Raw genomic sequence first — 24,865 nt, 5'->3', positions numbered from 1 at the left:
GGTGACACTGTAAACGATACAGTATGGCCTCTGGTCCTATATGGCCCCTTTCTCTTCAAGAAGGAGAAAAAGGAGACAGGGGCTGCCAAGGCTGAGATGACTGCAGTTGGTGTAAGGTCCAAACAGTGTCTTCATCATTGAAGTGACAAGTTCACACACCATGAGGGGAGCTGGACCATGCACGCAGCATCAGTGCGAAGTGGGCGTGGGGGGGCACGTGACCTGGGATGAAGGGAGCCGACCTCCTACCTGAGCAGAATGTGTGCTCCTTTCCAGAAGGGTGTCTGAGGCTTCTGGGTGCAGTCAGCATCCAGGAGCATCCTGTACCGTGGGAAATGCCTTCAGAAGCCTCTGCCTGCCCGTTAGAACAGAGAAAAGGAAAAAATTAGATAAAAGGAGAGGAGATGACTGCGTGCAGTCACAGCAGCTCAGATTTGACTGTTTACATAAAGTTGTCAACTCAAACCAAAAAAGACAATGAAAAGCAAAGACGTTGACTCTTCATTTCTCCAAGGAGTCAAATCAACCCGAAACATCTGCCGAAGGAGGGGACTGCGGGAAAGGAGACGGCGTGAGTCTCCTCGCCAAGTGGAGAGAAGCCATAGTCTTACTTAGAGAACAAGGCGTCGTCAACCAAGAAGAAGGATGAAAGAATCGCATCCGCGTCATCCCATAGAACCACAAAGCGGCAGAGAGATGGCCATGAGCCACGCCGTGAGTCACGCTGGAGCATCACGACGGGATTGACACGTGTGCGTTAAAATCATGTGGTTCTCTGAGACTTGCTCCTACAAAGACAACAGATATCATGTTGGCATTCAGTGAGATCTAGAACAGAGAAACACATTCCCCAAGCTCTTTGTCGGTGTCATGAAAGGCACGCAGATTTCTGGTCTTCTATCTGGACCCTTGCGTGTGCCCCAAGTGTGAAGTCGTGGGTCAGAAATGCAGCCAGAGCAGTCTCTGAAAGGCTTCTCTTTCCCAGCTCAACCCTTGCCAGAAAACTGATCCAGTTTCATTTGAGGTTGGTGACAAGAGCTGAATACACACATGTGCGTGCACTCATCCTCAGCTGCCTCCTGGTTAGTTAGCACGTGCAGGAAGACACAGATGTGCCATGTCAGGAAAATGCCTCCTTAGAAAACCCAGGCAGTGTGAGGCAGTCACCCCTGCAAATAACTGGTAGCAGTCAGCCAGGCTTATGGAATGTGTGAGGACTAGCTGGTAGTCCTTTGTGTTCCTTATGTATCCCTGGTCACTGACCACGGTGGCAGCACCATAAAGGTCCCCTGCCTGCGCTGGTGTGGACTACATTCCTGGTTCTTGGCCTTGCCCTCACTGAGAGGGAAGAGTTTGAGGGCCAAGAAGGTCACAGAACTACAACCAACTTACATAGAGGAGAAGGTGCAAAAAAGTGCTGAATAAGAAGGGTATTACTTATATAGGTCAAATCATGTGACAGTGAACCCTGAAGGATTGGACTTAGGTTGTATAGTAGCTTCATTGAGTAAAAAAATTGAAGCTGGGAAGGTCTTTTCTATTCCCTGTTGTTGGTGAGAGGTTCTCCAAATACCATGTATACCATGGCTTCAAATCCCAGAGTACCAGAAAGCCTCCTCTGTGAAGCAGACAGTGTGAAGAGGATTGGTGTAACCATCCACATGGGAAAACAAACTGGATGAAAAACACATATTGACCAAGCTGTGGCATGCAGCTAGACAAGACAGCGCGTTGAATTAATCTGTCAGTTCATACACCTTGGACAGTGAGGTGGGCCTGGAAGGGAGGCGGAAGACAAAGGGCTGAGTCACATTTGAGAAACTGTATAGTATTTTTGGTGGTCACAAAATCCATCTTTTTAACACCAGTATTCTCTTGGTGGTGCTCTATGTCTTTGAATCATGCAATACCACAATCACAAAAGAGCCAAAATTGTGGCTAATACAAAGGAAAATGGAAATGGTGCACATAGGTATAAGTAAACTAGGAAGGGGTCTAAAAGACTTTATCAGAAACGCTCCTGTCTGTAAAGAAGGGGGGCTGCGTATCAAGAAAGACAGGACAGACGGCCACAGGGCATGGTGGCGCCTTCTCTCTAAATAGGAGGGGAATTGAGAGGAGGTTGCCAATGAAGTGGGTGGGTTCTTCATGCAGGATTCATGGAACATCCACTTGAATCTTGTGAGATGAGAAAGCCTGGAAGGTCATGACCTCCGCTGGAGGAACAGCAAAGACAAGGATCCTTCAAAGTACAAAAAGAGAGGAGTCTCCTAAAATCATATGTTCTCCCAAATTGTCTTTGAGGATTTAAGTGGAAAGAATTTATCCCCCAAAATGGACTCTTTCCCCAACATTCTCCATGGAAAGCAGAACACTCAAGAAGTCTTTGGAAAATTATGGGTATTTTTAAAAAGAAAGCTTGATTGGAAATGTAAGAATTGCACAATTATACAATGTTAGACCTGGACATGAGGTTTGGGGTCCTCGCATCCCCATGAAAGTATTTTTTTAAGGCAGTTGGGGTTAAGATTTGCCCAGGGTCACACAGTTAGTTTGTGTCTGAGGCCGGATTTGAACTCAGGTCCTCCTGACTCCAGGGCCGGTGCCCTATCCACTGAGCCACCTAGCTGCCCCCCCCCCCCCGCCGCCATGAAAGTCTTTGCAGGAACTTCCTTAAGCCAGAGGCGTCTGTCCCACTGCAGAACCATCCCTGTTTGCATTCCATGTCGAGACATGTTTGTTCACTGATGTCTGTTCCCATTCTTGGCTCCAAAACTGAGAATGTTCATAATATAATGTCAGCATTGTGATGGGCCAGCAGTCGCGGAGGGACGCATCTTTGCGTTGGTGACGCTCATCTCTTCCCTTCCCTTCCCTTCCCTTACAGATATCCGGGCTGGGATGTCCGGCTCCTTACCTGGGGGCTCTGTTATCAGTCGTTTGCTAATCAATGCAGATCCCTTTAACACTGAACCAGAAAACTTGTGAGTATGTGCAGCAATGGGGAGACACTCTTAAAGAGATAGGACAGACATTAGAAAAGGCTGGAGGAATTAGCTGCTTTACTCCACGGTGATCTCAGTGGCTGGGTCTGCATACCAGCTCAGGAGGAGTGCCAGCACATTGTGCTGGGTACTAAAGATTATGAGGGGCTTGAACGGAGAGATGGAAAACAGACCTCCAGCCCAGGATGTCCAGAACAAGGCTCCCATTTCTGCAGCCCTGGCAGTTAGGGTTAGGGTTCGTGTTTGGGGTGAGTGGGCAGGAGGAGGGACAGATCCTAGGTAATGAGCAGCATCCTGGGTGGAAAGGAGGAGGGAGGTAGAGAGGAGGAGGCCCTGTGACCACACCAGCTAGGGCAGCCACTGGGAAGCAAAGCCTGTCTGTCAATGTGTGGACTTGAAGAGGTCATGCCCTGGGGTTAGGAGGTCATGGAGGGTTAGGGTTGAGCCTTGGGAGCTTCAGAAATAAAAGGGCTAAAGGAAGTTGTTTTTAATTGGTTTTTAAATGAAATTTTACAGAGAATGTTATACAGAGAAATGTGTCATGAATAACTATTTTGGAATTGGGCTTGATGCAAAGATCTCCCTGGATTTCAATAACAAGCGTGATGAGCACCCAGAAAAATGCAGGTAGGTGAGAGTCCCTTGTGTAGCCACATTCTGTGGGCAGCCCCAGAACCCAAGTGCTGCTGGAGCAGCTTTTTTTTTTTTTCCAGGGCAAAGGTATGTTAGAACAAATCAAATCAAATTCATGGGCGTTTGAGTGCCTGCTACAGGCAGGATGTGCAAGCTGATGACCCTGGGAAACTCATCAGAGTAGTTACTTCTCATTTAGGATAACAGTAGTGACATATCCTGACCCAGGGAGGTTTTACAGGGTTCTTCCCTCTCAGCAACTTTGAGGGCGGTACCAAGGTCCCTTTAAAAGTCCCTTTTAAAGACATGGAGAATGAGGCCCAGATCTTACCAGTAAGGCTCAGAGGCAGGACTGAATCTAGGTCTTCCTCATGCCCACACTGTTTTTGTGCCAACAGAGCATTTGGAGCCAAAAGGGACTCTATGTCCCCAAAGTTTTAATATATCTTTAAGTTTAGATTTGAATTAGAATCCAGCACTCTCCCCCATGTACCACCTAGGTGCTGGGCAAGGCTCTTTATACAGCCCACCACCCCCACTCTTCCACCCACTTCAGACAAAATGTTGCATCTTCTCTACTTCCAAAGGTGTTTGTTGTAGAGTCTGTAGGTATGAGGTACAGTTTCAATATATCCATGCTAACTGGCCCTGATCCAAAGAAATTGGGTCTAGTTCAGAGCATGTCTTGTGATGAGCAAGTAAGAATGTGAATAAAAATGAAACACGTGACCTCGAGCATTGAGAGGTCTGCCTGCTTAAGTTTATCCCACCACATTTACTGTAGATGGAGCCTTGCTGTCTTGTCTACACTTGTCTTTGAGAAGGTGGCCGGGTGTTTGGTGTTGGATGGAGACTGATGGGTCCCCTTCATTCCCCACTGGTTACCCCATTGTCATTTTAGAAAGAAAGGCCTGGGGAGCCAAGATGGCGGAGTACAGGCCAAGACCCAGAACTCTCCCAACATTCCCCTCCAAACCACTTTAAAATACTGCCTCAAGTCAAATTTTGGAGTGGCAGCACCAATGAAAGGTCAGGGAGACATTTTTCCAGCATTAGACAACTTAGGAGATCTGCAAGAGAGGCCTGTGACATCAGGGTGGGCACAGGCCCAGAGCTCGCCTGGAGCGTCAGCTGTGGGCCTTGAAGGTGGCCACAAATTACAGGGGACCTGCCCTGGGTGCAGCTGGCACTGATTGGCAACTCTGTTGCCTCTCCACAGTTCTGTGTCACAGTTTCAGGGCCGAGAGGAGCTCTGGGGATCAGTCACAAAGGAGCAGGGACCTTCCTGGCTAAAGACCAGTGCACAGACCAGGAGAGCAGTGACCATACTTCTCCCTAGATCCCACCATCTTGGAAGCACAGAAAACTAGATCTGAAAACAGCAGCACGAGAAAGCCTGAAGCTTAGAGCAGTGCCTTCCCACCTCCAGATGAGAAGAGCCTAATTTTAACATAAAGTTCAAAGTGAAGAAACAGGCTGGAAAATGAGCCGACAACAAAAAAGAGCTTGACTATCAAAGTTACTACAGTGGCAGGAAAGACCAAGACACAAACTCAGAGGAAGACACCAGAGCGCAACCTCAAAGGAAAATGCCCAGCAAGAATTCCTGGGAGAGGTCAAGAAAGAGGTGAGAGTGATGCAAGAAAATCACGAAAAGAGAATTAACAGTTTGGTAAAAGAGGCACCAAAAAAAAAAAAAAAAAACACTGAAGAAAATAACATCTTAAAAAACAGAAGTGGCCTAATGGTAAAAGAGATATAAAAATTCACTGAAGACAAGAACTCCTTAAAAAGTAGAATTGAGGAGCAGCTAGGTGGCGAGTGGATAGAGCATTGGCCCTGGAGTTAGGAGGACCTGAGTTCAAATCCAGCCTCAGACACATAACATTTACTAGCTGTGTGACCCTGGGCAAGTCACTTAACCCCATTGCCTAGCCAAAAAAAAAGTACTTATAAAAAGCAGAATTGGCCAAATGGAAAAAGAGGTGCAAAAGCGCAATGAAGGAAATAATTCCTTCAAAATTAGATTTGGGCAAGTGGAAGCAAATGACATTAGAAGACATCAAGAAACAATGAAACAAAGTCAAAAGAATGAAAAAGAAATAGAAGAAAATATGAAATATCTGTCTCATTGGGAAAACAACTGACCTAGAAAATAGAGCAAGGAGAGACAATTTAAGAATTATTGGACTACCTGAGAACCATGATTTTTAAAAAGGAGCCTAGACATATATCAAGAAATTGTCACGGAAAACTTCCCTGATATCTTAGGCCCAGAGCATAAAATGGAAATTGAAAGAATGCCCAGAAGCATGATAGCCAAATTCTAGCACTCCTCAAGTCAGGGAGAAAATATTGTAAATAGCCAAAAAGAAACAGGTCAGAGGCACAGTCAGGATCACACAAAGTTTAGCAGCTTTCACATTAAAGAGGGGGAGCTTTGGAATATGATAGTCCAGAGAGCAAAGGAGGTAGGATTACAACCAAGAATCATCTACCTGGCAAAACTGAGTGTAATCCGTCAGGCGGAAAAATGAGTATTTAATGAAACAGGATTTACAAGCATTTCTGTTGGAAAGACCAGAGCTGAATAGAAAGTTTGACATTCAAACACAAGATTCAAGAGAAGCATAAAAAGGTAGAAATAAAAGAGAAATTATAAGGACTCAGTAAAGGTAAACTGTTTACATTCTTATATGGGAAAGTAATATATGTAACTCCTAAGAAGAACTACATTAATGAATTGTTGGTGGAGTAGTGAACTGGTTCAACCATTCTGGAGAATAATTTGTAGCTATGCCGCCCAAAGGGCCATGAAACAGTGCATACCCAGCAATACTATATCCCAAAGAGAGCAATGGAAAAGGACCTATATGTACAAAAATATTTACAATGGCTCTTTTTGTGGTGGCAAAGAACTGGAAGTTGAGGGGATGCCCATTAATTGGGGAATGGCTGAACAAGTTTTGGTACATGATTGTGATGGTATACTACTGTGCTATAAGAAATGACAAGGAAAGTAGTTTCAGAAAAAAACATGGCAAGACCGAAAATGAAGTGAGAAGAATCAGGAGGTCAGTGTGCGTAGAGACGGCAATATTGTAACGATTATCAACTGTGAATGATTTGGCTCCTCTGATCAATACAATGATCTAAGACAATTCCAAAAGACTCATGGTAAAATTGCTTTCTACCTTCAGAGAGAGAATAGATGAATTCTGAATGCAAATTGAAAGTATAATTTTCTCACTTTTTAAATTTTTTTTTTACAGTATGGGTAATATGGAAATATGTTTTGCATGATTTCACATGTATAATTGATAAATTGTTTGCCTTCTCAATGGGAAGGGGTGAGATGGGAGCAAAGGAGAATATTTGGAACTCAAAATTTAAAAAGGAAAGAATGTTTAAAAATCAATAAATAACAGATTTTAAGAAAATGAAAAACCTTTCCCAGGCTGCTCTTCCCCCAGCTGCCATTCCTTTCCCCATTTAGATTACCTTCCATGTACTCTGGGTACATACTTTTTTGTGCCTACTTGTTTACACTTGGTCTCTCTCATTAGACTATGCACTTCTTGAGGGCAGGGGCCCTGTTCGTTTGGTTATTTTCATTTCTTTGTATCCTCAGTATTAAGCACAGTGCCTGGCACCCGAGTTAAGTGTTTGGTAAATAAATGTTTACTGAAGGAAAAAAAGGCCCCCATCCAACATTAAAGTTGAGGTTTTGGGTATTGTCTGGAAACTCTTCTCCCCTTGGAAATCAGGAATGACTCACTGACCAGGTGTGCTCAATCCCCAGAGGCGGAGGGAGGATTCTGCTCAGGATGGGTCCTGCCTCTCACATTCGGCCCCTCTTCTTTGGCCATCTATCCTCAGAGTCAGTCGATGGGGCCCCATGAGTGTGTGTGTGGAAACTGACGGGGAAGCCTGGTGGGCATGTGGTCAGTGGCGCTTTGGGCATAGGAAACTCAGTGTGGGCGTGTCTACAGGTACACAAGCGTGGCTCACTCTTGTTTTATTTTCCCTTCTCAGGAGCCGTACCAAGAACATGATGTGGTATGGGGTTCTGGGGACAAAGGAATTACTGCATCGCACCTACAGAAACTTGGAGCAGAAGGTCTTGCTGGAGGTGAGAAGGAAGCTCCTGACCCTGGCCTGCTCATCCCAGGGGGACATCCCTTGACTTAACATGGGGTGATGGGCTTCCCGCAGCCACTCCCACCCTCCCCGTGCCTCTCTGGTACACCCGCATCCGCGATGCAGAGGACGTAATCTGGGCCCTTCTCCACACTCAGGCTGGGGCCTCAGCACCGCTCGCCCCCTCACTGGGCTCCTCTCCCTTCAGTCCATCAGCCCTAGGGATCTGACCTTGGCACTTCCTTGTTCACTGCTCTCCAGAGGCTTCCTGTTGCGGGCCTCTGGAATAAAACAGTCTTCTCTGGCTTTTAAAGAGCCGTGGGGGGGCCCGGCCGTTGGTCTCTGCTCCTTGGCTGGGCTCCTGTGCCTGGGCTGGTCTCCCTCCTTAGCTGCCTCTTGCCTCCTTCCCCACCTTGCTGGAGTCTCACTGCTTTGTCCCTAGTTGTGTTTATTCACTCCGTGCTTTAGATACTTTGTCTCGAGGCTGCGTCTGCTTCTGCGTTCCGATGTCTGGGGTCCCCCCTGTGCCTTCCTAGGCCCGCTGTCAGTGCTCTGTCAGTGCCCGTTCGTTGACTGATGTAAGGAAGCAGAGTCCTTGCTTCTGGCAGGAGGAGGCTGGTGCTGACCTCAGGGCACTACAGCCCCCTCCCCCGCCTGCTCTGGTTGTCTGTCTGATAGCCGGACCCTGGGGGCCCTCGTGGGGCCCAGCAGCCTCCCAGGCCTCAATCCCGCCATGGCAGTCTGATTTGGCCTTTCTTTCTGTCCTCTCTCCCTCCACTTGGCTCAGTGCGACGGGCGTCCCATCCCGCTGCCCAGCCTTCAAGGTATTGCTGTCCTCAACATCCCCAGCTATGCCGGAGGCACCAACTTCTGGGGAGGTACCAAGGAAGATGACGTAAGTGGGGCTGGCTCCGTCAGAAGCACCTGGGGGGCTCCTGGCCAAAGCCAGAGACGCTTCTCTTCTCAATCCCCTTCTCCCAGGCTTCCCTCTTCACCTGTGCTCCCTCCCCCCTGCATCTTCAGCCTCTTCCTTGTCCCTGGCTTACCCCCACCCCAATACCTCCCTCCCCTTAAGAAAGCCTTCCCTTGGCCTTGCCACCCCCTCCATCTGCCTCTACTCCCTCACCAACCACTTGCCATCCTTGGCATCTGCTCCACCCACTCCAGATCTCAGGGCTCCCAATGCCTGGAGCTCCCCCCCTCCATTCAATATGCTTAGCCTTTATTAAGTCACAGCTCGTGCTGGCCCCTCCCCCACTGCCCCAGATGAGCAGGACAGTCCCCCTGGGCCCTCCCCTGACATCACGGGGCCACTGAGGCATTCGTCTTGTCCAGTTGGTTCTCACGACGTCCTGGCCTGGAAGAGCCGTGGGCCTGGGCTGGACCTGTCTTCCCCAGCTCCTTCCTGGCCCCACATACCCTGGAGGAGCTGAACCAGGGCTTCTTGATGCAGGAATTGTGATGAGCTCTGTGGGCTTCTTTCAGCCTCTGCAGGGCAGCGTCCCCTTAAAGGGGACAGAGCCACACGCCTCCCTACTGCTGCCCCTTACTTCCAATGTCCCTTCCTCGCAGTAGTGGCCTCATTACCTCCACACGCCCCGAAGCCCTCTGGTCACTGGGAGAAGTGGGAAGAGCAAGCAGCCTTGCCCAAGGAGGCACTGGCTGGCCACGCACTGCAGCTTTGGCCTCCCTTTCAGACATTCACAGCCCCGTCCTTTGATGACAAGGTCTTGGAAGTGGTGGCCGTCTTTGGCAGCATGCAGATGGCTGTCTCCCGCGTCATTAATTTGCAGCACCACCGGATTGCCCAGGTAATCATGCCAGAATCCTGTTTGAGGGAAGCACGTGTTTTTTCAGTAAAGAGATAAATACATTTTATTGTTTGTGTCAAAGTCCAACATCCAATAAAGAAAAAAAAAAGTCATTTTGTAAAGTGAGCAGTGAGACTGATCAAGCAGGACCATAAAATGTTAGGGATCAGTGCTTCCCCCCACCCCCACCCCCTGCCGTACATACCAGCGGCCAGACCGGGATCACGAGTGATCCCGCAGAGATCCTGAGAGCCAGCCCTGGGACGGTCCAGTGGCAAGGCCAGGCTTGAAACGCAGGGCCCAGGGCTCCCAGGCTGGGGGCGGCAGCTGCTGCTACCCATTACTATGTCTGGTTTGGCCTTTGGAGGCTTGGAAACCCTCCCCCCAAATTGGGGCTGACACTAGGGGTCAGTGGAGTGGCCTCTGTCTTGGGCCTTGCCTGTCACTGCCCATGGAGACAAGCTGACAGCGGGTGTGCTGGGGGCAAAGGGGAGGAGCAGTGTCCAGCTTGGACGTCCTGCCTCTGTGGCTTTGGGCCCCTGAGGTCAGTCCCTTCCAGCTCGAGGTCTGCGAGCCTGGGTGCCCAGCGAGCTTGGGTCCTGTGATGCCTGGCCTTCTGCCTTGATCTCCCCCCAGCCCAGGACTTGTTTTCATTGGGCAGGATCCCAGTAGGGGGAGACACCTCTTCACCTTCACTCACCCTCATTCTAGGGCAGTGCTAGCGGCCCCTGGGGCATCGCGGCCTCCGTCATCGTGCTGATTCCCCAACCTGTGGGGTCCTGGGAGGGCTTCTTTGGTTTGGTTTGGTTTTTAATACAAGAGTGTCTCCAGTTTTCTCAAGGGTTGCCTCAGTTTTGAAACATTTTTAAAAGCAAAACACACATGAATTCCATCTTAATTTAAAACGTAAATAAGTGCCATTCAGCACTTTGGAGGAAAGAGGAGGTGGTGGAGGGGATGCACGTGATGACCAGCCACGTAAGCCGTGGTCCCCAGGGCCTGAAATCAGTGCCCTGGAGTGACCAGAGGGTCAGCAGAAGTAGCAGGACCTCCGGGGTGGAATTCATGTCCCTCCCCGCCAGGGTCCCTGCCCACCTGACCTTTGCCGTTGGAGACGCAGAAGAGGACAAGAAGGCTGTAGCCAGGCAATATCAGCCAGGACCCTTCGGGGGAGCCCAAGGGAAGGGGGAGCCCTCGCCAGCTTCCTGTCCATGGCCGGGTGCGCGGGTCATCAGTAGGGTCTGCTGTCTTCCCTAGTGTCGGACTGTGAAAATCGCCATCCTGGGCGATGAGGGCGTCCCAGTACAGGTGGATGGAGAGGCCTGGATCCAGCCCCCCGGCTACATCCAAATTGTCCACAAGAACCGGGCGCAGACTCTGACCAGGGATCGGGTAAGGCTGGCGTCTTCCAACTGGAATCTTCTCTCAGGCTTCACCACGGACGCTGCTGTCCCCCAGGGATCAAGGGCTGACCTCCGAGGTGGGAGGGGTCTGGCAAGCTCCTCTCTGCTTTCCTCACCCTAGAAGAGGTTGCCCCCCAGCCCACCCCCAGGGGAGGATCTTTTACCTTCCTCATGGGTTCTTGTACTCCCCTAAAGTCTTCCTGTAGTGTAAGCTGGTGGCCAGAGCCTGGAGGTCAGGAAATGGAGGCCAGCCCCCGATGCCTGGCCCGGCTCGCCCCGCCCCCCAGCCTCCTGTGAGCTCTTAGACCTGAGGGGGCGTGGTAGCACTGGGCTTTGTGCCTGGCACGATCCTGATAGAAAGGTGACCCGTGGAAAGTCCAAGCAGCAGACCACTGGCCTCAGTCAGACTTCACCCTCTTTGCCAGTGTGGTGGAAGCATTTGTTCTAGAGTTTTTTCAGGCAAAAAAGAGGGGAGGAGGGGACCAGGCCAGGAACCTCCAAGATCATTTCCACCGTTTCACCTCAGGCCTCAGCTCCGTCACCCTTTTCCAGGTGTGAGCGTCACACTTTAGAGAGGGAGTAGAAAGTGTTTGGTACTGACTTTGTGCTAAGCAAAGCAGAGACAGCCCTGCCCTCCAGGAGCTTACATTTGAAGAGTGGAAGGGTATAGGGCTGGTACCTAGGCTTGTAGGTGAGGAGGGGACACCCCATTCAGGAACAGTGAAGGGCGAGTTTGATCGTGCCTCCAGAAGGGGCTGGTGTGGAGAGAAGAAGGCAGAGGGGTGGGAAGGATGGGAAATGTGTCTCGAGCTCTCCCTGACAGAACAGCCCAGGTCACGGGTCCTCAAGGACGCTGACATTAAGAGACGTGCTCGTCTTGTCCAGAAACGGCTGGGAGGGCAGTGGGATGGCACCCGCTTCCCTTGCATTCTAGGCATTTGAAAGCACCCTAAAATCCTGGGAAGATAAGCAGAAATGTGAGCTCTCACGCCCGCCCTCCTTCTCCCTGCACCCCGAGATCACGTCTGGAGAGGAGTCCACACAGATGCACCAGTTTGGCCAGGCAGCAGGGGCCCTCATCCACAGGTGGCTTTTGCTCGCTCCCCCTCCCCCTCCTCCTGGGGGCTGGGCTCCAACACTGCCTCCGTGCTCCTCACAGGCAGGCAGGCAGGCCAGCTGGCTGGCCGGCCGGCCCTGAGACACAGCCGTCCCCTTCCTCCTCCTCTGCTGTATTGGTCCTGGCCAGAACGTCTCTTGCGCAGGGATATTTCCTAAACTGGATTAATAAGGATGAAAATAAAAAACTGGCCCGTCTTTGCTCTTGGGGAAGGGGCAGGCCCAGGATGCGTAAGGTGTGGGAGACACGCCCCTGGGCCCGTTTGCGCTGAATGAGATTGTCCCCAGGGTTGTCCCTTGTTGCCCTTCACCCCCATTCCTGAAGGTCTCCACTTGGGGTTCCCACAGATGCAGGGATCCCCGTTTGGGCCCAGGGAAGACAGAACGAGCCCAGAGAGGAGCCTGAGCTGCCGTGACCCAGGCCTCCAAGCTCCCAGCGCTCCGCTTGGCCCCCAGGGGTGCCCCACGCAGATCTCACGGGGTGCCTGTGTCTCTCTCTTTAGCATCCGGGAAATAGCTCAGTCGTGCCCAGACATGGAGCAGGAGCTGGCCCACGCCGTCAATGCCAGCTCCAAGTCACTCAACAGAGTCTATGGGAAATCTAAGGCCGCCGAGGTAGGTCCTTGCTCCCGCGCCCCGGCCTGCTCCACCACGGCCCCTCAGACCCGCCCCCAGGCCCCTCACGGTGTTTTCCTCCTTTCCAGGGACTGAACTGCACTTTTGTCGTGGAGATGGTAAACAACATCCGCGCCCTCCATAATGAGACCGAGCTGCTGCTGACTGGGAAGATGGCCCTGGTATGTGGCGGGGGGGGGGGGGGGGGCTCGTGTGGCGGCCGGGCCCAGAATCAGGAAGACAAAGCAGGCTGGCGTCTCGCCTCCGCTTGATTAGCGGTGTGACCCTAGACAAGTCACCTGATCTCTGAGCTTTGGTTTCTTCGCCTGTAGAGTGGGGGTGATGATGCCCTCGGTGTTGACCCAGTGGCAAAGCTCCGATGAAATCTCGTCTGGACAGGGCTTGGGGGCCTAGAAGCCCACGGCATTGGGGGTGATGGTGTATTCCCTGAGGATGCTGAAATAATTTCACTTTCTCAGTCCTGTGAACAGCCAGGACAAGAGGCCATTGGTTCCTTGTTGAGAATTAGGTGGTCCTCACATTGCCGCCGCGGCTGTTCATGTCGGGTCGGAAGAACGGGCACCAGGGCCAGGATGCTGGTGGGGCCCCAGGGGCCTGCGGCTCCTACCCAGAGTCTGCCCCCAAAATGCGGCACTGCTTCCCGGTGTCGCTGTGCCCCCCCACCCCAGAGGGGACGCCCCAGCCCACGCCAATGACTCAGCAGTTGTTTTTCAAAATTTTTATACGTATTATTCTTTTGGCTTAGCCGTCATTAATTTTCTTTCTATTTCCTCCCCATCTCCCAACTGAATAAAAAGAAAAAGGCAAACCCTCCTACCCAGTCTGACTAAGGAGGCCAAGGAAATTCCCGTTGGCCTCGTCCTGCATCTCGGGCTCTGCGGGCCAGCGCTGTGCTTGTCTTGCTGGTTCTGCCCCCGTCCCTCTGCATCGGCTCACACAGGTCTTCCCAGATTTCTCTGAAACCATGCCCTTTGTCCTTTCTTCAGCATCATAGCCCCCTCCCCATGCAGGCAGCCCTTCGCCCCCCCAGAAATCGTGGCTCCAAATATTTATGCCCACAGGGTTGTTTTCCTCTTTGGGGCAGAGACCTCGTGGAGGCATCTCTGCGGGTCCAGGAGAGCCTTTGGCGGCCTCGTTCCTAGTCATTTTCTAGACCATCTGGGCCCATTCCCAGCTGTGATTTGAAACAAGACCCAGAGTGAGGAGGGCTTTGGTCACCGAGCAGACCCCAAAGGAAGACGCTGGGTGTGGCCTTGCACCCATTCCTTTTACTTCTTAGGCGGAAGAACAAGTATGAGAAAGAACCACACTGGCATCCTGCCAGCCCAGACTCATGGGCTTGGCCCATGGGGCCCCTTGGGCCCCAGAGCTAACGGGCCCATCCTTTCTTCTCTCTGGCACGGTGCAGCAGCTGGAGCCACCCCACAAGGAGCAGCTCGGGGCAGCCCTGGCGGACATGGACCTCCAGCTGAGAAGGCTGGCCGACATTCCCTGGCTGTGGCAGCTCATGGAGCCCAGTGACGATGAGGTACGTACGCTGTGGTGGGCGTTGCCCCCCCCAGCAGCCGGGCGGGCCTGCCAGTCACCCCAACACACCCTCTGTCTAGTGAGGACGAGGCACCCACGGTGTGGTGGGCGCTGCCCTCCCCAGCAGCTGCCGCCAGTCACCCCAACACTCCCTCTGTTTAGTGAGGGCAAGGTACTTAACGTACAGTGGGTACATATGATGTGGTGGGCGCTGCCCCCCCCAGCGGCCGGGCAGGCGTCCCAGTCACCCCAACACACCCTCTGTCTAGTGAGGACGAGGCACTCACGGTGTGGTGGGCGCTGCCCTCCCCAGCAGCTGCCGCCAGTCACGCCACATTCCCTCTGTCTAGTGAGGACGAGGTACGTACGGTGTGGTGGGCACTGCCCTGCCCGGGCAGCCTGCTGGTTGCCAGTCACCCCGACACCCCCTTTGTCTGCTCTCATCCCCTAGAATCCCACGACGCTGGACTTCAACAAACGCGGCCGCAGCGGCAAATTTCGCCTGGTGACCAAATTCAAAAAGGAGAAAAGCAGCAAGAACAAAGAAATGCGCGGCGGCGGCAGCGGCACCGGCCTCCCTGGTAGCTAGCCCTCCGCAGGCACGCGCTCGCTCCCTGCCACCTGGGGGGCCCGTCTCTCCCCACCCCCACTGGCCGGACCTTTCTCTCTAACATTTCGTTTCTAGGCTTGAGATCCCATAGATTGCCCCGTGTGCGCCGTCCAAGGGGCGCTGCCCCGGCCCTGACCAATTGGGAAGAGGCCTCCGAGCTTCGACCGTTGTCTGCCCGGGTGGGGGGGAGAGGAGGTGCCCTTGGCAACCTCGGAGACCACAGTGACTCTGGGGCGCAGGTCCGCGAGCATCCTCCAGGCCCCTGCTGCTCCTGCTTCCTCTGTGGGGATCGATGATCTCCCTCTGATCAAATGCCTCCCCAATCAATCCGCATCCACAGGGTGGGTGCACCTGGAACACAGATCCCATTGAGAGAAAAATGACAGACTGGCCCAGGAGGCCTCCCCATTGCACAGTTCATTTGGCCCTGGTCATGTGCCCTGGGTGCATCCCAGCCTCAGAGTTTGCCTCTGCTTTGGGCTTGGGGCTGCCGCCATCTTTCTCTCAGGAAAACGCTCTCCTTTGTTCCCAGAAATCAGAGCGAGGGGCTGCTCCTCCCCCAGATTGGGGCCTGTCTGATTTTCTCTTCTAAAATATTCGTCCAGAGCCCGAGGTTGTGCGAGTGAGCATAGTCAGTCCTTCTGGCAGATGCGTCGTTAACCACGACCTCTGTGCTGCTGAGCGCCACTCTGAGTTGGGTCTAGTAACCCCCCAGAAAGGCCGAGCAAATTCTGGTCCGCTTGCGTTTGAGCCATGTGTTCCTGTCGTGATGAAATAATTAAAGGTGTCCTGTATAGACCACCTCCACCCTTTGGATGAAGTCTCTTTAAAAGAAAATAAAATATGGTCGTGGGCCTGAAAGTACCACATCCTCCATCAGTGAGAATTGGCGTGGAAGCCGCGGCCTAGGTTCTGGACACGATGGCGGCTTCTTCCTTCTTGGGTCGAGGAGGGTAGTCAGGAAGCCAAGGACTGACTACGTTTGCAAGCAGGTGCCCCCTTTGGAGGGGGTCTTACCTCGCCTCTCAGACGCCCCCCAATCGATGATCTTGGTGCTGGGTGGCGGGCACTGGGCTCCCCTCGTTTCCTCCTGAGACCTTGGGCGCGTTCTCTCTCGGCTTCCTCTCGGCTCTCAGCTCCCTCTCGCTTTTCCGTCTGACAGTTCACGTCTGGGGCACAGAGGAGGTCGCGGCCTGGCTTGAGCACCTCAGTCTTTGTGAGTATAGAGATATCTTCATCCGCCACGACATCCGGGGCCCCGAGCTCCTGCAGCTCGAGCGGAGGGACCTCAAGGTACTTTGCCCTTGTTCATGTCTCAGGGGAGCCTGACTCTGTCCACAGGGCGTGCAGGTTACACGTTGGGCTTTTGGTCAGGGCCCAGGCTTAGCCCTCGAGGAGCATCCAGTCTAGGCAGGAGAAATCAGCGTGCCTGAAAAGGGCCCAGAGTGCGAGGAAGCTGGGCCGGTGCCCTGGTGACGGGGGTGGGGACTGGGGGCTGGAGCAGCCCAGGTGGGTGAGGGTGACTGGGCCAGAGCCTCCTGGCCACACGGTGCTGCCCAGCGTGGGCCTGGGGCCCAGCACAGGGAGGTCTGGGGCGGTGGGGGGGCACTCGTGACGGCCTGGCCGACAGCGTGGTTGTCATTCTTTACATGCTCTCCTCCTGTCCTGTTCCTCGGTGAGCCCCGGGGGACCGGCCGAGGCGGCCCGACAGTGCCGGGCTGGGCCTGGGGCTGCTCTCCCCGGTCTCCATGGTGGGCTTTCCTTTTGGCTTTCAGGACCTCGGGGTGACCAAAGTGGGCCACATGAAGAGGATCCTCCACGGAATCAGGGGGCTGAGCCGGAGCACTCCCACCAGCGAGGCCTAGCCAGCATCTTCACAGCATGCGCCTGCCCCTCCTCCCCCCACTGAAGCGTCCGCCACAGGGGCCTTCCCGGGCAGGGCAGCTAGCAGAGCTTACATCATGGTGCTACTCTCTTCCACGTGGGTACAGCTCATCAGGAGGACCCTGGCCCGCCCAGTGGTTGGAGGACACTTCCAAGTGCTCCCCTCCGGCCCCCGGGCAGGTCTTAAACCACAGCAACACAGCTACCTTCCAAACAGAGGCCAGGCATCCTCATAGCCGCGAGAGCCTCTGCAGCGGGCAGAGCTCACGGCTGCCGGGGACGCCTGAGGTCTCATCCCGTGTGCGAGCCCAGCTCTGCCCAGCAGAAAAGCAGCAGCCTCCCGCAGCCCCTCCCCAAGCCCGCCGCAGGGCTTCACGGCTTTGCGGCTGTTCCTGTGACCCCTCCCCAGAGGATCCAGCGTGATTGTCCCCGCTTTACCCGTGTTGCAGCCAGGAGGAGAAGATGGGCTCTCCGTCTCTGTCCCGGGGCCTCTCAGAAACCATCCTCACTGCTCCTCCCCCTGCCAGCAGAGCCCCCCGACCTTCGCAAGCTCTCCAGCCCAGAAATCCTTCTCCAGCCAAGCGTGTTTGTAGAGAGTCAGGAGAACACGGTTGCCCTCCGTTCCCGTGGGATCGGAATGAATGCACCTCATGTCAACGAGGGAAACGCCCCGCCCCGCCTCTAGCAGGCTTGCTTGGCAGCGCCGACCCCCTCGAGAAGGAGGCGCGGGGCCCTCTCGTAAGCTGAAGGCGCTATGCTCTTTCTCTCTCGACCATTTTAATGGGCACAGAAACCAGAAGAGGAGCGTGTGCCTGGCCACCTGTTCGTTCGCCCCATCACTGTGGTTCCTTGCCTCCGTCATCTTTCAGGAGATCTCACTCTCAGGAGGGTCACAAATCAGTTCTATTCCAGCGATATTTATTAAGTGGCAGCCGTGTGCCATGCAGGGGGTGTCGTGTGGGGGGCTGGGGGCCCAAAGACCAAACTGTCCCCGTCCTCACGGAGCCGACGAGGTCGACGGGAGCAGAGGCTGGAGAGATCACATCCACACTCGCCTCTTCACTGAATCCCGCCTTACCTGATCATCACAAATCAGTAACGAACAGTGCCGTGACTGCTGTTGAGAAAATTAAGGAGCAGAAGTGACCAGAAGCCACAGCGAGTGAGGAGAGTTGAGCTGCGTGTGGGGTGGTCGGGCATCGGGATCTCGTGTTTCTAGGATATCCGATTCCATCGAACTTGAAGCATTTTGGGGTCCTGGACCCCTCCAGGAAGCATCTGGGGACACCTGTGCACCCCGTCTCAGAAGCCTGGCTCTGAGTGCAAACAGCAGGAAACAAAGGATTTCAGAGGAGCCAACTATATGGATAGACAGTCACCAAAATATTTCATAACTTTGACAGGCCACAGGTTAGGCACCCCTGGTAGACACCCAACCCCTCATTTTACAGAGAAGGAAACTGAGGCCATACTGCCCTAGGCTGGTGAGTGGGCTTGGTACCTCACGATCCTAAAGCCTGCCCATGGAATGGAAGGCAGGCCCACCAGCCCTGGCCCCCTGAGGGCAGAGTCCGTCCCTCCTGCCCAGGTTCTGTCTTCACACACCAGTCCAGCGCTTCCCTGGAAATGTTTCACTCCTCCCCAGGTCTGGAGTGCAGAGGGAGTGCTCTGGCATCTGTTGCCATTCAGCGGGGGCATTTGCCTCCGAAAGGGCTGTCATCATTGGATTAGAATCCTGTGCTGGGCTTTCCCAAGCACCACCTCCCCTCCCCAAACACCCACCCACGCAGACACACAGAGCCACACGCATACCGTCACACTCACACACACACACACACACACACACACACACACACACACACACGGCCTTCTGGATAGACTGCCACAAAGCATGACTGACGTGGGCAGCAGGGATGAGTAGTGGCAGAATCCCAGACCCCAGCCTCCTGATCCAGCTCAGCATCTTGAGCCCAGAATTCTCAGTCCTCTGCTGGTCCAGACCTACAGTATCTAAAATTAGACCAAGTTACCAACATAAAAGTTTTGGAAAATGTCTGATTTCGTTCAGTAATGTCTAATATTTTGCAGAGATTCCAATGTGGTACCAGGCACGCTGTGCTGCCCATGGGTGACATTGCAGCTCTGCTCCCACCTCAGACGGGAGAGTGGTTCTACCCTCTTTGCCAGAGCATTCGTCGCAGGTGCCCCGACCACTAGGCTTTCCTATAATGGTCACCTCCTGGAAAGGAGTGGGGCAGTGATGCTGGCGCTGCCTGCCTACTAGAATGACCTGAAGAAAGTTCTTTAAATGGGAACTTTTCTCTATTGATACTGAAAGCAGAATTGAATTTAACAGAGAAGTTTTTTTAGCCTGCTGTGGCTAATTAAGGTAAAACTTGGAAACCCACCCAAAAGAGGCACCATGGCTTTGGAGTAGACAGTGTGCCTAGAACCCAGGAGGACCCGGGTCTGAATGCTACCGCAGAAGCTTGCCCATTCTGCAATTCTGGGTGAGCCACTTGGGTTCTCTGTGCCTCAGTTTCCTCACCGGGGTGTCTAAGGTCCTGGTCCTATGACACATAAGCCGTCTGCTCAGGAGTCCTAAGTAAACAGACATCCTTCTTTACCTTTCAGCGTCCAAAGCAGTGGTTGGCTGGGGCACAGTCGTGGCCTCATTATACCCTGCCGGACATCATCATGCCATTTCTTTAGTGAGCTGAGATGTGGCAGAAGGAGGCAGCGGAAGCAGAGACGGGCCCTTTCTTAGCAGTCCCGGTCAGCATCAGGGGGCTCTTGACCAGCAGGCGGGTGTGCCAACTGTCTAGTCCGTGGCTTGGCCGGCTCCCTTGGTTCTCTCCCCTTGCGTAGCCTACATTGTGGTCACTTTGCACATGGGCGTCTCCAGGTCGGCTTGACCACCCTTGTGGGACCACACAGGAAATTTAAAAATAAAAACTAAAACAAAATGAGATTTTCCAGTTCTGAGCAGATCTCAATTTTCTGCTGTTGACATTTCCCAATAGAGACGGAATCGGATGTCTTCATTACGGCTTCGTTCCTCCCATCAGTGATGGGGAATGTTGGCAACAAAGGACTTCCTTCCAGGTCCAGATGAGCCCCAGGACCGTGACTAGACCCAAGCTTAGCTGAGTCCAGTCGGGGAGTTCGCCTGCCACGAGAAGGAACAGTGTATGGGAGGCCTGCATTTGGCGGATTATTAGGAAATGGTTCTTCCTGGGAGGCAGAAGCCTGCTTGGCCATCCCATTGCTCCTGGCTCTGCCTTCTGGAGCCCGGCGGAGCAGATCTGATCCCCTTTGTTCTAGTTACTGGCAACTCCTCTCGAGTCTCCTCTTCCAGGCACGCTGCAGCTCAGCCGACACATTCCTGTTAACTGTCCCTTCCAGCTTTGTGTTGTCTGTGGACCTGATCCTTGGCATGCCTTGGCTGCCTTCATCCCACATGCTCATCATCCCCGGGTAGGGCCCTTTGGCCCTTCTTGAAAGCCAGACCGTTCCCGCAGCTTTTCTGCAGTCCTCATCTTTCCATCTTGGCCCAAGTGTGAGGTCGGATGTGGGGTCTTTGGGGCTTCCTTAATCTACCCCCAGTCTCTTGTCCCTGCCCAAAACCGGGCCTTTGTTGGCCAGGCCTAGCTTGTTCTCTGGCTCTTCAAAACACTCAGTATTTCAGGCGTCTTTTTTTTTTTAATCATTGATCCATTTTGTTTGGACATCCCGTTCATTTCTGGATGTCCCCAACTGCTGCCCAGCACACTTTCTCTTACAACAGACGTTTACAGAAACGGTTTATTCAGCATTCCGTGCCCACGGCTCCCCACATTCTCATCTTCTCCGTGGCCGAGCTTGGCCATTAGAATTATGAAGCAGTTCCGCAAAATTAGCCAACCCGTCGACTGAGTCCGGTAGTGTTTGCTGTGTCCCATCGAGGGACCTGCATGTTCCCATCTCTTCCCTTGAGCCAGACTCGGTCATTAGAATTACCTTGAGTTTCATTTCAGTTTTTTGTTATTTCAATTCACATTATTGTTGTGTCTCTGCTTGGGTCCACTCACCTCACTCTGAATCCGTTCATCTAAATCTTCCCAGGCTTCTCTGAATTCTCCATAGTCGTCATTTCCTGCGGAGCACTGATGTTCCACCATGTTGATGTGCTAGAGTTTGCTGAGCCTTTCCACAGTGGATGGACACCTCTCTGCCCTGACACCCTCCCTCCTGTCTCTGGACCCCATTCTGGCTCTCACTCATCGCCTTGTCTGGAGGGTCCCGTTGAGGAATTGAGCGTGGTCAGTGTGGGCCATCCCTTTGCTTATGCAGATCGCAGCCCCTCGGGGCAGCTCCACCTGAGATGCTGAATCTCGAGGGCTTCCTCCTCTGGGTGCTGACCTGTCACTCTGCGCTTCGAGGTGACGGCAGACTTGCTTACCTAGGATAATGCAGTCTACTTCTTCCTTCCCTTCCTGAAAATCTGGACATTTGACATCCTCTGCCAATTCCCCTTCTCTTTTTCCCACTATCCCTGATCAAGAGCCGTGCTCTTTTAGGATTTGGGGGCCTAGCTCCGGGCTTCCTCAGGAGTGCAGCTACCCCTGAGCTACACAGATTCTGTCCTGGCTCCGTCGCCTAGGTTGTAGATGGCAGAGATGGGGGTACAGCAGAGAGAGCAGGCCCTCGGCGGGGACCCAGAGAAGACCTGGCGAGGTTTCCCGGGGATGGAGGAGGAAGGCAGCCCAGGAGGCCCATGTGCAGGAGAACCCGTTGAATGACTGTCACAGACGGACGATGATGGAAGGGAAAGATCAGGATTGGGATAGGAATGGGGGGCAAGGGATTCAGGATCTGGTCACAGGCCCACTGGGAGGCTTTGGTTCCTTATCTCTGAACTGGGGGTCAGGTGGTAGGAGCCGCAGGGTCTAGGCCCATGGCAGATGAACATTGGTGGAGAATGGCTGACCATCATCCTCCATCTCGGGCAGAAAAGTGCGGCCCTGCCCTCCCCACCAGTGTTCCAGCCTGTAGAGCAAGCGTAGGACGACGTGGCCACGAGACTCAGCCAGAGGGGCTTCAGGGAGGAGAGTTTCTTAAGTTTCGAAGGGATTGGGTCAGGAAGGAGCCCATGGAGTCTCTTCCCAAGAAAACCAGAATTAGGGTGAAAGAAGTGTCCGTGGGTCACTAAGGTTCTAAAGTTTGCAGATCACTGCCCACGTCCCCATGAGGTCAGGCTTGGTAGAAACGCCCCCATTTTACAGATAAGAAAACAAGCTAAGAGGGCTTAGGTGACTTTCCTAGGGTAACACAACCAGGGCATGCTGGAGCCTGCACAGACACAGAGGTTGTCAGAGACCTTCGAAAGGAGAGGTGGGCTCTTCCAGCAAAAGCTGGGGGGGGGGCGTATTCTAGAAGGGACCCGTAAGTGGGTGCCAGTCGGACCAGCTGCCCTCCGAGGTTCTGATAGTTGGCGCGGAGGCTCCTCTGTGCCCGCCAACCACATTGACTGGGCGGGGGGGGGGCCTCCAGCACCCGCCATCTGAGGACTGTCTGGGACGTGCTGCGGCTCCCCTATATGAGGCCTCGTCATCTGACCACCTCAGATCCAATGAGCTAACCCTAAGGTCATCGTGCAGATACAGAAATAGGCCCAGGGCAGTGCTGCCCAGCGGCCCCGGCCACATGGGGTCCAGACAGGCAGGATGCGCAGAGGGGGCCCCCTCTTCCCTCCTAGATCTTCCCAAGCTCCCCAAATTTGAGAATTCCTACGGATGGGATACAGACAGGAGGCTGCAGGCTCCAACAGCAAGGACGCCCCCTTCCACGCACACCCCTTTTCGCTCCATCACTAGTGAATTTCCCAGCCTGCCTCGAAGCTACCCTGGCCAGGAGCCTCCCCCGCCACCCTGCGCCAAGGACAAGCCTTTGCTCTCTGTTGTTGGTGAAAGTATTATTTTAAAATGTGTATTATCCGTGGTAAAAAAAAAAAACAAAAACAAAGATTGTTTACGTAAAGTTGTGTGGTTTTCTTTTTTAAACAAGTGTGTGTACTGTAAACAGACTGTCTCCCGAAGAAGTCAGCAGCAGCCCACGGGCTGATGCTGTTCAGGACGTTGTCATGTCACTGTTCTTGCACATGGGTGACGACGGACTCTGTCGCCCCGGTCCTGAGGAGCAGGGAGGCTGGCCGTGGCTGTTCCTCTGGAGTCCCCGCTGCAGTGCGCGGGGGTCCTGCCCGAGGGACGGAGGTAACGCGGGGTCCTGGTCTTAGAGCCGAGGTTTCGTGCCTTAGGATGGGACCCTCCTCCTCATATTTATTATCTTAATTTATATAGTGATTACCATGGAAACAAATGCCTCTTGTATTTTAATGTACATAGTTCACATCTGGTTGTTGTAAATAAGTTGGTCTTGTATATAAAGGAAGCTTGTTTTCCACCCTCCACTCACTGCCTGAGTCCTTGTCATTGCCAGGCCCTTTGCCAAGGGAAGCGCCTCGGGATGGGTCGTGCAGAGCCCTCCCCTCTGAACCCACGCTGGTTTTTCAGCACCAGGCGGGGGGAGGACAGACGGGCCGCACAGGAGCCTTGCTGGGTAGCAAGCGCCAGAAGGCCATGGCCGAAACCCAAGGTTGCCCAGACCTCATCCGCTGGGGCGGGGAGGACAGGGACCGGAGCCGAGTGCCTCCGGGAGCAAACTCGGCCCTTCCCGGTCACCCACGATCTTGGCTACCTCGAGTGGGCCTGCGGTAGGACTCGAACCCAGGTCTGAGGCCTGCTTCTCAGTCATGGCTAACGATGTGATGGTGGCTGAATCTGGGACTATACCAAGGTCTCCACAGTGTTTGACACCCTGTGAGGATGGGGCTTCATGTGTCCCCATTTTACAAATGAGGTAACAAGTTGAGAGATGTCAATGGACTAGCACATGAGTGTGTGAGGCCACATTTCAAGCCCAGACCTCCATCTGCTCTGCCACCTCACTGCTTCTGTTGAAATTCGAATTTGTGAAACAGTGTTAGAGGAGGCCATTCCCTGCCAAGGGTTCCGATGGGCTTCGTGGCCGAAGGAGAACAGACAATGTGTAGACCGAGTCTGCACGGAACAAATATATCCAAAATCAGGACAAAGGAGCTGGGGAAGGGGGGGATCATGGAAGGCTTCCTGGAGAAGGTGGCATTGGCACTGCACTTGAAGGAAGAGAGAAACTGTGGCAGCAATAAGGAGCAAGCGCCTTCCAGGCATGGGGGCGGGGGAGACAACCAGGACCTAAAGTGTGGAGGCAGGAGACGAGCCGAGAGGAGGCAGGAATCCTCAGCTGCTGGGGCGTGGGGGGAGTTTACCTCATGTCATTGGACCCAAAGGAAGTCCTGGTGTTTCTCAGAGTAGGGCAGTAGCCTGGGCATCGCTGCCCTCTGCCATGAGCAACGCCAGGGAGACCCGTCAGGAGGCCACAGGAGCAGTGCAGGCAAAAGGTGACAAGGGCCTGAAGTGGGGGGAGGCTGCGTGAGCAGAGAGAAGGGGATGAACGGGAGAAATGATGGCTGGGTCTGGCAGCGGACGGGCTCGGGAGGGAAGCGGCTTTCTCCCTGTCCCTTGCTTCCCCGTCCCTTCCTCCCCAAGCCTGGCACCTCTTGTAGGTCTCAGGGCTCGCCCCTTGGGTCTACAGCTTTAGCTTTGGTAAATGACTCCCCGTAGACTCAGCACCTACCCACGGAAAACACCACCTGCTGCAGGTCAGTGGAATTCAGTCAGGAGTGGGGGTGGAGGACAATTCAAAACTCTAGAAGAACAGGAATAAAGCCGAGCGGCGTAGACCATGCCCCGTGAGCCCTTCTCACACCCAGCAGCTCAAGCCCTTTTGGGTCCATAGGCCTGCTCAGATTCAACCCCCTTGTAGAGGAGCTCAGGGCCCACCAAGGGCACTCCGGATGCTGAATGTTCCCTGGAAGGCTGCATCTCCTCCCCATGACGGAGGCTGGACTCTGACTTCTGGGGCCTAACAGATCTCTCTCTTCCTCTCCTCTCTCCCCTCTCTCTCCCCTCTCTCCCCCCCCTCTCCCCCCCCCCCCCCCCCCCCCCCCCCCCCCCCCCCCCC

At 53.7% G+C, this 24,865-nt stretch overlaps 1 protein-coding gene across 6 annotated transcripts in view; it reads left to right on the top strand.

The window, feature by feature from the left end:
• DGKD (diacylglycerol kinase delta) overlaps positions 1–23,213 on the top strand; it is a 128,246-nt gene extending 105,033 nt beyond the window's left edge. For 5 of the 6 annotated variants that reach the window (XM_027875288.1, XM_027875292.1, XM_027875289.1 and 2 more), the window contains 13 exons: positions 2,888–2,984; positions 3,522–3,632; positions 7,674–7,770; positions 8,566–8,673; positions 9,476–9,589; positions 10,847–10,981; positions 11,927–12,078; positions 12,612–12,723; positions 12,813–12,905; positions 14,153–14,272; positions 14,723–14,852; positions 16,044–16,174; positions 16,657–23,213. In XM_027875288.1, coding sequence (XP_027731089.1) covers positions 2,888–2,984; positions 3,522–3,632; positions 7,674–7,770; positions 8,566–8,673; positions 9,476–9,589; positions 10,847–10,981; positions 11,927–12,078; positions 12,612–12,723; positions 12,813–12,905; positions 14,153–14,272; positions 14,723–14,852; positions 16,044–16,174; positions 16,657–16,746 — 1,490 coding nt within the window. In that variant the 3' untranslated portion in view covers positions 16,747–23,213. Of the gene's footprint in view, positions 1–2,887; positions 2,985–3,521; positions 3,633–7,673; positions 7,771–8,565; positions 8,674–9,475; positions 9,590–10,846; positions 10,982–11,926; positions 12,079–12,611; positions 12,724–12,812; positions 12,906–14,152; positions 14,273–14,722; positions 14,853–16,043; positions 16,175–16,656 lie in introns of those variants that run through there. The other variant, XM_027875293.1, reaches the window with a different exon arrangement.
• Positions 23,214–24,865: the final 1,652 nt, after the last annotated feature.

This window comes from Vombatus ursinus, unplaced genomic scaffold (genome assembly GCF_900497805.2).
Source record: "Vombatus ursinus unplaced genomic scaffold, bare-nosed wombat genome assembly UNPS02014808.1, whole genome shotgun sequence".
NCBI lineage: Eukaryota > Metazoa > Chordata > Mammalia > Diprotodontia > Vombatidae > Vombatus > Vombatus ursinus.
Note: the sequence above shows the minus strand (reverse complement) of the source record. Positions and strands in the feature narration are given on the sequence as shown.